At 33.3% G+C, this 11,869-nt stretch overlaps 2 protein-coding genes across 2 annotated transcripts; one reads left to right on the top strand and one right to left on the bottom strand.

Moving 5' to 3' along the window:
* Positions 1-464: 464 nt before the first annotated feature.
* Positions 465-4,934, top strand: LOC125673117 (uncharacterized). The gene is made up of 5 exons (XM_056166487.1): positions 465-1,343; positions 1,781-2,926; positions 4,116-4,165; positions 4,379-4,500; positions 4,796-4,934. The coding sequence occupies exons 1-4, from the start codon at positions 963-965 to the stop codon at positions 4,449-4,451; spliced, it is 1,650 nt and encodes a 549-aa protein (XP_056022462.1). The 5' UTR covers positions 465-962; the 3' UTR covers positions 4,452-4,500; positions 4,796-4,934.
* Positions 4,935-7,639: 2,705 nt separating this feature from the next.
* Positions 7,640-11,869, bottom strand: LOC125654250 (ATP-dependent DNA helicase RecQ-like). The gene is made up of 2 exons (XM_056166488.1): positions 11,304-11,869; positions 7,640-8,879 (listed from the first exon to the last, which is right to left on the bottom strand). The coding sequence occupies exons 1-2, from the start codon at positions 11,771-11,773 to the stop codon at positions 7,955-7,957; spliced, it is 1,395 nt and encodes a 464-aa protein (XP_056022463.1). The 5' UTR covers positions 11,774-11,869; the 3' UTR covers positions 7,640-7,954.

Raw genomic sequence — 11,869 nt, 5'->3', positions numbered from 1 at the left:
AACACAACAGTCCAATAAGTGTGTTTAAAGACATTAATTCTGAGTTCCTGGCTTTTCCAACAATATATTGTGGCCAAGCTAGACCTGATAACAAAGACAGAAAAATTCATTTGCATTATAGTACACTATGTAAATGGGAACTGAGAAATGTGGATCGGAGATGTGCTACCTGTGTTTCAAATATCTTTTTCAAAATGAAAAAAACTGCAAATTAAGCAAATCCAAAACAAAGTCTCATTAGCTGTCAGAAAGTGCAAATTAAAGGGAAAGAAATTTACGGTTGCCCAGATATTGGATTCATGCACGGCTGATTTAATTATTCGACTGAATGAGGGATACCCATCGTCGGTTACCCACGGGTGCTTCTATTCGATTATCTCCATCATCACAGATTCAAGTTTGTTCAAATCATGGCCCCCGGGGGTAGGATGGGGCCACAAGTGGGGGGGGGGGGGTGTCAAAGTTTTACATACAAATATAGGAAAAAGCTTTAAAAATCTTCTTCTCAAGAACCATTGGGCCAAAGAAATTTACATGAAAGCTTTCTGACATAGTGTAGATTCAAGTTTGCAAAGGGTAGTTTGGACCATAATAGGGACTAAGGTTTTACATGCAAATATATATTGAAAGTCTTCAGATATGGGCCAAGGTGACTCAGGTGAGCAATGTGGCCCATGGGCCTCTTGTTTCTTTAAGAAAGCATCACTCAGATCCATTTTGCCCATCCCTAGATATATGCACATGATTATTTTCATTAAACTAAGAGAATTAAGTGCTAACAACAAAACAAAAAATTAAATTTTCAGGCTGATGTTTGTGTCTGCCATTACCATGCAAATATATTGACCAAGGTCTGTAAATAACAAAGACATTTTGCATAATTTTAGATCACAGTAAAGTATGGAAGCAAATATAGGTCTTCAGTTGTTCATGATCCCATCAAACAAGCAATATGCAGAGCTATGTTCAACAAAAGTAAAACTTTTGTACATCACTTGATGAAGACAGACCAGTACAAGAAAATTGTAGTTCAAGTCATTTGTAAGGAGATACGCAAGGAAATCAGCGAAATTTGCAGAAAAGAAGATAATCAGCTGCATTACAACACCGAAATTAAAGACTGGAAAAGTCTCCTGCAATATTTCAACCAGCGAGCTCCTATTACTGCATCATTGTTAAAAAGTGTTATATCAAAGGATGTTAAAGAGAGTGAAATTGAAGGGCATAAACTGATAAGCCTCTGCACTGGGTTTTCAGTTTTGTTGTACAGCAGAAACAACACCCTATCAAGACTGCAGTACACTATTGGACTGATATTGGATCAATGTGGTGCCACCAAAGAGGTATGATTTTTTCTTTAATATTTTTATGAAAAATGTATTTTACAAATTAAGTTATAAATTTTATTCAATCTTAACATGTGTTGTGAAAAGTTTTATACTAGTATATTAATCATTGTGATGTCAATTCAAAAATGTAAAAACCTATGCAAGATAGGAATTGAATTAAGTCATATAAACACATCAATATAAGCTGACCTGTATGCTAATTAGAATGTGTAATACTCATTAAATAATTAAAGGCTATTATGATTGTTTCTACATGACAACAAACTGCTGAATCTTAATTATTTAGAATTTAGCTTGGATATTCAGATCAGGAATTTTTTTTGGTACATTTCACAGTCCTTGGAACAAATACTCAGGTGACCACTAAGGCCTGTGGGCCTCTTGCTGAAACAAAATTGAAAACGACTCATCCTTAATTTTAATTATTTCAGGCAATATCAGTGTTACATGACCTGGGGATATCTGTGTCTCCAAGTGCTTTACACAGAAAGAAGAGAGACATTGTAAGACAACAAGAAGAGATTGTTCAAGAAACAGTTGGCAAGTATGTTTCTGAGAGGCGAGATGCCATGACTGCAACCAAACTCATTAGGGAGTATGAAGATCAAATGAGTGAAATGAATGTATTGTTCAAACCTAAAACTCAGCCAGTTTTGTTTGAAAAATTTGACATGCCCAGGACCCCTAGAGTGTTGTCAAATGGATGTGGGGTGCAGTTAGATACTTTAACAACTCGTGAGCTTTGGGATTGTTCTAAAAGATCAACATCCAATACCAGTGCAGACAGTGAAGTGACTTTTTCAATGAATTACCATTCACAGATGAGAGGTGTGACTCAGGAACCAGTCACTGTGCAGTTTAATGCTAGTGCAAATCAAAACTCCAACCCAGGGATCATTTACTCCTCAGGAAATCAAGGAAAAGTGGTGTCTTTTTTGAAAGAGAAAATTCGGAAAACTAAGGAAAATCCATCTCCACCCATTGAAATCTTAGGTGACAATATTGATATACTTGTTAGTCCAGCTAATATGACTTTAGATAGACAAAGAAAATCATGGCATTGGTTTCTTCTGCTTGCTACTCAGAAAAGAATAACTGACAAGGATCTTCCAACAGATGAATCCTTAGCTGATGTAGAAACGATTGACAGTTGTGAGTTTGTTCCATCTGAAGATGAAATCGAAGAATATCAGAAAAATACACAATTCCATGTGGCAAAAATATTAACAAAGTATATCGAGGAGCTGAGGCAATTCGAGAGACTCCTTCCAAATAACATCCAGCACCCATATATTGAAAAAACTTCCCAGAAGTCTGTGTTCATTAACTGTGATTTAATTGATGAAAGTGAAAATTCCTCTGATGGAATGATTCGTATACTGCAAAGAGTGCATTCTTTAGCAGTGCCACACATCAATGAAAACATTGAAAAGGTAGTGCTGGGTGGTGATGTTTTGACCAATGAACGAGCTTTGAGTGCACAACAAGCCATGAGAAACAATGAGACCTGCGATGAAAAGTTACTTGGTGTAATACATAGACCTGAAGGATTACACAGGCAGATGAATTTTCTGATGGTAGTATTGTAATTACTTTAATTTGTGAGTTTTACTTCCTTTTCCAGTTTATAAAGTTATGCATGTGATAATACACAATCTAATTAAAATCAGATCTTCTCTTACCGTTACACTGGAGAAGATCTGATTTTAAGTAGATTTGGTAATACAATTACAAATTACTTTCTTGAGCAGTTTTTATCATCCTAAAAAAAATTTCATAAAAAATCACATGCATCACTATTTTTCTAAAATAATTTTCCAAACTTTGTATTCATCAAGTTGATAGAAATGCTGGACTTGTTCTTAAGGTATTCCATGTATAATGAAAGGATAATGAACAATTTTGAAGGATTTAGATCAATATAAATATTTATTGTTCAATAATGATGAAAGTGAAGCAGATGAAATTCACATGTCTGGTAAATGATTAGAAGCTGACCTTTTTGCACTTAAGACTTTTTGGAAGAGTTGTCTGTCCTTTGTAAAAATAAGAAAACTCTAATTTTCTTAAAATGTGTGTGGTCAATGATTAATTTCATTTCATATTTTCACTAAGAGAAAGTGTTTGTAACTTTCTACCAAGAGATTTGTGTGAAAATATAATTTCTTTTTAAAATATTGTAATAAAACATGCTTTCCCCATATACTTCAATGTTAAATTCTAGGTGAAATAAATCAAGCAGTAAACAAAATTTTGAAAATTCCTATGGTGGATTATTTTTATTTGATGAACCCTTCAAAATGATACAATGATTACAAAAATTCCACCATCCATTTATTAGATATGAAATATGGTCATTATACATTGAATACCTTAATGTTAAAAGTGGAGAAATCTAACAAGTGAGCTTTTCTGATCACCCGCTGTCTGTCTCTCTGTCTGTAAACTTATCACATTATCGACTTCTTCTATGCAGAACCACTGGACCAATTGCAATCAAAATTGGTACAAATCATTCTTGGTTGAAGGGGATTCAGATTTGTTTAAATGAATGGCCATGCCCCTGTAAAAGGGGGAGATAATGCAAAATTAGGGTGGGGTCATTAAAAAATATTTTCAAGAGCCACTGGACTAGAGAAATTGAAATTTATATGTAAGCTTTCTGACATATTGCAAATTCGTGTCATGTGAATTCATTTCCAGTTTGTCATACTGTGCATGTCTTATGATGTATGTTGTTAACTGTTTCCTTTTTTATTATGTTAGGTGACGTTTCACCATTGGAATTTACTGTTTTTGGTTTACTTCATTCTACGGTAGGTCAATCCAATTTGACAAACATTACAGAGTACCAATAACTGACAGGAAATAATTCAACTGTTTTTTCTTTACCAAAGTAATGTTGTGGACGTAATGAATCAAAATATTGGTTGCAATCCCCTGAATTATAACATATTATTTATCAATAGATAGTACAATACTATAGGAAATTAAATGTGTTTTAGTTATTTCTGAATTATTTACTTCAGGGCATATATCAAGAGTTTTACAAAGAGGAAAGCAGTGGTGATGGTGGCAGTCTTTATCAGCTTCGTAACCTAATCAACAGAAGAAATGTATCAGGAGCTGAACAAGTGACCAAAGACTTAAGGTAATAGTAAATTGTCTTCATTGAAGTTTTAGTGTTTGAAAAAGAATGACATTCCACATTTATTGTATTAAAGTGGCCCCCTTTCTACAATGAATAATCCAAAAGGTCCATGGGCTGCATTGCTCACCTGAGTCACCTTAACCATTTTAAAAGATTTCCCCTCTATATTATATTCGCATTTAAAACTTTAATAATATGCAGACATGTATCAGTAATGAAAAATTTCTTGTTGTATGTACATATCATGGATTATCCCAAATGCTCTTTTAAAAATATGAATCACTGCATTGTTTAGGTCACACATGACATACATCATGGATGTAATGAGTGGATATGTGGTTGCAGCATTTATGAGTTTACACAACATGAATGATTTAGACGACAAACCACCAAACCTCCCACTATTTTCCCTCATGAATGAAAATCAAAAGAAGGACTGGCTATATGATCAAGCTGAAATTGTGATGGATAGTTTAGGAATCAAGGATACAAGCTACATAGAAGTGCTGCGTGACAATGTTAAGCATTTAGATATAGACTGTCAAAAAGTTGGTGAAATGAAAGACGTGAATGGGTTTAAGTGTGCACTATGTGATAAACACTATCTAACTGAGGGTCACTTTAGGAATCATCTCAAGAAGAAGCATCGGTGGCAGTTTCATGAGTGCGTACCACCAAAAAGCTCTGACAGTGTTGTTTCTAGTTTCATGAGGATGGTCCTATTGCTTCATGACACTTGTGATGCATATCGAATGGGGGATGGTGAACGTTGCTTTCGTAATGCAAAATTTGAATGGCTCTACGCAGGTGCGCTTGGGCATACCAAATATAAATTATGGTTATGGAGGTATATTGCATACATAGCTGCCATTCTTAGCCCAAGAGATAGTTTCGAGTACAAGTGGAACATTTGTCAGAATTTGATGGGAGGAGTTGACCAAAATGTACCTAATGATAATTGTGTGGAACTCCAGATCAAAAAGATAAAAACTCAGCTCAATACACAGGGAGCTAATAAGTCATTTAATTCAGCCAAAGTGGTGACAATGTCTACGCAAGTAATTGATACGATGAAGCAAAAACTTATGCAAGTAAATAATACAGTGAAGGCTGGAAGGAAGAGACCAGAGATTGACAAATCCAGGGACATCAGCCGAATTGCAGAGTGTGTGCTAAAAGATGGACATCGTGTTGTCACAGATTGGCCATCGCTCAGTCAAGTCAAAGAACCGCTTTCCAAACTTGATCCAAAGGCTATGCAACAGTGGATGCAGTTTCAGAAGAGAATTGCTTCCAAATTACTACACTAGAACATGGACAGTGAAAATGTAGTCTATGTAATCGTAGTAGGTCTTTGTTAGGCCTCGCCTAATGACAGGTGCCCTATAGGTATCATTTTATGTCAATGAAGTTGTTTCTTTGAAAAGAATTTCATGAACTTTACACTTTATTTCACAGAGGAAGGCCTGATTTATCAGATTTGTCATTGAATACATAATTATGGGAGTCGGAATTTTTTTGTGAAATCAGTAAGATAATGATAGCATCTTGTTTGATATACAGTATCTTTGAGACTAGAATTTTTTTTAGGGTGGATGTACCAATTCAACTACCAGACCAGATACATGTAGTTCAGTGGTACAGCACCAGATGGTTAATATTCATTGTAGGTCTCTTTCTCACTTGGCAGTTTTCTGTTAAATATGAGAAAGTATTTAAGCTTGTTACAATTATCGGTATCAATGGCCATTTTCACAAAAAATCTTTGGAGTAATAAAGTTTGACTCTGCCTTAAACTCAACTGTTTAAGAATGCCAGTTTTATTACCTATGTATATAATTAGGTTTGCTCTTTCAGAAATATACCAGTATGTAAAAGATATTAGAATTAGTGTTTTAATGTATTCAATGTAAAACGAAGGGATAATCAGCAATTTTGAAGGATTTAAATCAATTGAAAATAATATCTATTGTTAAATAATGATGAAATTGAAGTAGAATATATTTTCATGTCTGGTAAATGATTAGAAGCTAGTCTTTATGCACTTCAGACTTCAAAGTTATCTGCCCTTTGTAAAAATTAGAAAAATAGAATTTTCTACAGATATGTGTGGTAAATGATTAATTTTATTTCATGTTTTCATAGAGAAAGTGTATGATTCAATTTGTGCAATCATTCAAACATACTGAACATGCTGAATGAAACTGAAATCTTGAAAGCAATTTCACATTTTATTTATTTCTGTTAAGGTAGTTCCAACTTTGTGTGATGGTTGAAAATGAAAAAAAAAATCCATAACAAGAATTTACCAATTTTTTTTTATCCGTTCAATTAAATTTCTCTGAAAGAAATATCTCCATCATGCGCAAAGTTTCATTTGATAAAATATTTTTTCAAAAACCTATGATCGATGACATCTCATGAAGATCGATCTACCTTAATTTATGTACATGTGTTGACTTTTATAACGGGTGTGTATGTGTGTGAAACAACAATGTTGAATGTTTGGTTAAAAATAACACAGTATCTAATTGCATGGGAGCAACTTCAAAATCTGAGAAATTTTTTTTACATTACATAATAATACCCACCCCCATAGAATTCAATGCCATAAATATTTATCTAAATTTGATTTTCCTCATTCTTATATATAAAAATAAACATTTCCAATAACAACAATGCAAGATGCACTTTTTAATAAATACCCGTATGAAATTTTTAGACGTACTACACCTGGAAATCAAAGAAATCCAGGCGTACAAGAGTTTTACGTAGTTTTGAAAATACGGTTAAATTTGAGACGTACACGTATTTTGACAAAAATACGTCTCCTTAACCCAAGGCGTATTTTTCAAACTCCAGGTGGATTTTGTAACTTTGTTCATTCTAAATAGGGAATTCAGAGACTTAGACTTTTCAAGAGGCATATTTTTTTGTTAAAAGAACTTAGTCAATTTCATGAGACATATTATTATAAATCCAGATGGATTTTACAACTTTGTAACTTTTTTTGAAATTGAAGCTATTCTCTTTTTTTTTGTTGGTATGATTCTGTTAAATTCCCAACTTCAAGCAAATGTCTCAGTCCCTTGATACCAAAACCTTAACCAAAAAAAAAAAACTTGACACAAGTAGCTACATGAAATGAAATGCTTTTATCTTGGATATATACAAATTACAATGACAGCCATTTCCTCTAGATTGTATTGAAGTTGTGAACATTGCACATACAAATCTTGATAAATAATAATTACCTGGTATGTCTATTTCAATGACTGAGAATTTTGACAGAAATTTAATTACAATACATAAAAAATAAATTTCATTTTTGAAATTACATGAGGGTATGAACTGCAATGCTTCAAACATGTCAAACTGGCATTCATGAAGTGGTATAATGTTTAAAGAAGCATGTCAGTAGGAAGCATTGCTTTTTCAAAAATGAAATTCATTTCTACATTATATCAAATGTATCATCATCCTCATCATCAAACTCAAAATCTGTGTCATCTGACATACAAAAACTTTCATCACTTGAATCATCATCAGTTTTGTATAAATGAAATGGGTGCTGAAACTGTAAACAACACTTGTCTTCACAATCACATTTCTGTGAGCAAATATCACAACACAGATGCTTGATACCTTTTCCATTTGGAAGAGAATCGTATGACTGTAACATTTGAAGTCTACGGCATTTATCTTTATTCTCAATGTAATTTTTCATGTCAGAATCAAGTTTGTGTGTGTGTCTGCTGTTGTAAATAAGCAGATGCAAAGCTTGACAACCATCACGACCAGCACGCCCAAGCTGTTGAACGAAACTGTCCATATCTTTAGGTGGACCATAATGTACAACATTGTTGATGCCTTTATAATTCACCCCCATACCTGCTGCACTTGTAGCAATTAAGACTCGTATTGTCCCATTCTCATCATTCATGTCCTGTCTAATTTTTTCCTTCACTGTTTCAGATGTACAAGAATGAAACATATTGACATATTCCATAACAGACTTGTCCAACACCATCAGAAATGCAGTATATATGTCTGCACAAGTTTTTATACTTGAACAAAATACAAGTGTTCTGGTACAGTCCTTTTTCTCAAGAGACAAGTCCTTTAGTAACCAACCAAATGTCACTTCAATAGGCACAGTGTTTTTAATCTTTTCCAGAAATAATTTTATGTTTTCCCTATCTGGACTGTCAATAATGTCTACACAGTTGTTTAGAGCAAGTCGTTTCCTAATTAATTTTCTTGCTTCCTTACTAGCAGTGGCTGTGATCACTAGGGCAGGACAACTGATCAATGATCTTATCTCCCCGGTCCGTGAAAACCATTCCCTGAAAGCCTGGATATGCATTGTACTTTCTCCCCTGTGAACAAAAGTGAAATTAGAAATGAATTGAAAATGAAAGAGAAATTTGCATGTAAATTGTTGACAGAATTACAAATAATGAGAACAATTGTGTTTCACATGGGGAGGGGGGGGTAACTGGGGTGAAATATAATTAAATAAGAAAAGAGCCACACAAGCCGATTATTATGGACCCACCCCTACCCATGGTATGTTGAAATTAACTATTTCAATAAAGGGCAATGAGACCTGGGACTAGTAAGTTGTTAGAATTTGTTTCCCATTCCCTTTAATTTGTTCAATAACCAAGATGCCCACGGGCCTTATTAGTTCACCTGTCAGTGATGAGTCATGATGACTGATCTGATCGAAATTAAAGTAATTTCTGACAGGGTTGGCAAAAAAGTGGTCAATATGAGTATTGACCGTACTGGTGGTCAATACTGGTTAAAACCGGTCATTACTGGTTAATACTGGTCGATTGAAAATATTTGGTCATTATTGTCTGTGTTATTTATTTTAAATAAATAATGTACAAATGACTGTTGAATTGGGGAAGATGTAAAAATTTCTGTAAGTATATTAAGTATTGTTTCATCAGTCTTCATTTTAACTGTTGAATAAACATTTGAGGGGGTGGGTTGGTGATGTTTTCATAACAATGTCATACTAATATTTTTGCCCAATTTGTCTCCAATCTTTTAGGTTTATTTACGTTTACAAATACTCATAAGACCTATATGATTATCATGTGAAAATGACATTGAATATTCCTAAATTCAAATTAATCTATCATAATATTCAGTATGTCTTCATTTCATTCTTCATAAATTTTGAAAATACATAGATATTTTTGTTGCGGACACTACAGGTCATCATACATTACATATCTAATATATTGTCATTTATTTTAAAATCAATGTTGATAAATGTTTCTTTCTCGACTAATTCATGTGTCATAGGATCAACTCTGGAAAATTAGACATCAAAAGTTGTAGAATGGGTTTTATTTTAAATGGGAATTACCATATAACATTGACCATTAATTTTCCCTCATTATATATTGTTATGCAGTTTCAAAAAATATTGATGGTGTCACAGATGTTCATTCTATTAAACATGTTCTAAGGAATGATTTTATAGATTAAATTTCATAAATTAAAGAATACTGATAACTCTTATTTGTTTTCTCTCAAATTTTATATTGTTGCGGACACTACAAATATACTAAAGTATTTGAATATGTATACACTAGATGTTATGGGTGTAAATTCCGAGTTTGAACATATATTTTCACAATATTTTAATCCATTACATGTTTAAAGTAAATACTTGAATAGTTATAGTTATCATAAAGATAAATCATAATACATTTTCTTGAAAAAATCTATGAAATCAAAAAGCTGTTTCGGGCTCTACAGGGTTGTTGACACTACAAAACACAATATATCTGTCAGAAAACTTAGCAATACTGAGCTAAAGTCTGTTTCTTTGGTAGACACATTAGTAACTGTATTGCCTCTTACCAGTAAGAGTATAGAAGTTTAAGTCATCAGGCATTCCAAAATATGCACAGGTTGCGGACACTACAGAATGTTTGGGACATTTTTATGCCAGTTAGAGAAAAATGCGTAATTTTTTTGGGCTTTGAATAATCCACTCAAACTTTTTTATAATGTTTCATTTAGTATTCAACTCAATTTTCAATGCAAAACAAAAGTTGAAATAATGAATTAACATGTAGTTTTTTTTTCTTGTAAGTTTAAACATTGGAATTTTATAAAATTGCAAGACGTACAGGCATTTTCACTTATTTAAACATTATTTCGCTAATATTTTTTTGATTTACATACAGTAAATTGCACGTAAAAGTGGAATAATTTCTCACTGATCTGGTTTCTATTACCAAAAGCCTCTTCTATAAATCTCTTTGAACAAAAACTTGAAAATAAAGCCATTTTTGAGCTGCAACAGCATAACACACAAAATATCCCTTTTTTCAATTATATATCTTGAATATTTTTTTTTTAATAGAACATGGGACTTTTATATATCATTGGATTTGTTAAAGGTACCATTTGGTCAATATTTGGTCATATTTGTTATGGGTTTAATCATATATATTGATGTAGAATGCATTATAACATTAGCAAGTATGAATTATCACCAATACTGTGAAAATGGCATTTTGCATACGACCCTAATTTAACAAAATGCAGATGTGAATAACATTAATCTCAAGTTCGTTGTAGTGAATATGGGAAATTTCTTTCAACTGTAAGTAACAAAATAGTATAATCTATTTTGGTATATTCCCTATACTCTTTCTCATATGGAGTGCATTGAACAAAAAACGGGATATAACAACACATCTACACGTATAATTTACGTCACAATATTGAAATTTATTTTCTGTAAATAAGTAAATATACGGTTTACCTACCAATGAACAACAGTATGGGCTTCATCAACAACAAATAATCGGAAGGACTTGGATGATGACAACATATTCCGCCATTTGTCATTCTGTAAAACAGCTTCTGGTGAAGTGAAGAGAAATTGGTATTCACCAGCAAGGATCCCATCGTCCTCGTTCGCATCTTTACCAATGTAGGTTGCTGTAAATCCTTTTGATTTCAAAAATTCAGTCTGTTCCTTCATAATAGCAAGGAGGGGACTAACAATAAGTACGTGTGCAAGTTGTGGTTGGTACATACGCTCGTAAAACAAAGGAAATGCCATGTAACAGAGTGATTTTCCACCACCAGTTCTCAGGGAGAGGAACACATCCCGATTATCTAAAAGACTACTAATTGCCTTTTCTTGTTGAGCACTTAGCTTTTCCACTTCAAAAACTTCTCCGACTTTCGTCAATAATGGCGCTTCCATACTTGATTGTTTTCCGAATATCATTTTGAAAGGTGTTACGTGATTGGTCGGGCTCTCCGAGTAAAGTTTACTCGGACGTGATTTGATTGGTTACCCCCGTCATGCATAACTAATGAGAAA

Source organism: Ostrea edulis, chromosome 5, assembly GCF_947568905.1.
Source record: "Ostrea edulis chromosome 5, xbOstEdul1.1, whole genome shotgun sequence".
In the NCBI taxonomy this organism is placed as follows: domain Eukaryota; kingdom Metazoa; phylum Mollusca; class Bivalvia; order Ostreida; family Ostreidae; genus Ostrea; species Ostrea edulis.
Note: the sequence above shows the minus strand (reverse complement) of the source record. Positions and strands in the feature narration are given on the sequence as shown.

Coding starts and splice junctions, on each gene's coding strand:
- LOC125673117 (XM_056166487.1), top strand. CDS start 963: ATGTTCAACAAAAGTAAAACTTTTGTACATCACTTGATGAAGACAGAC. Junction 1,344..1,780: donor AATGTGGTGCCACCAAAGAG/GTATGATTTTTT, acceptor TAATTATTTCAG/GCAATATCAGTGTTACATGA. Junction 4,166..4,378: donor TTGGTTTACTTCATTCTACG/GTAGGTCAATCC, acceptor TATTTACTTCAG/GGCATATATCAAGAGTTTTA.
- LOC125654250 (XM_056166488.1), bottom strand. CDS start 11,773: ATGATATTCGGAAAACAATCAAGTATGGAAGCGCCATTATTGACGAAA. Junction 8,880..11,303: donor GCCCATACTGTTGTTCATTG/GTAGGTAAACCG, acceptor TTTTGTTCACAG/GGGAGAAAGTACAATGCATA.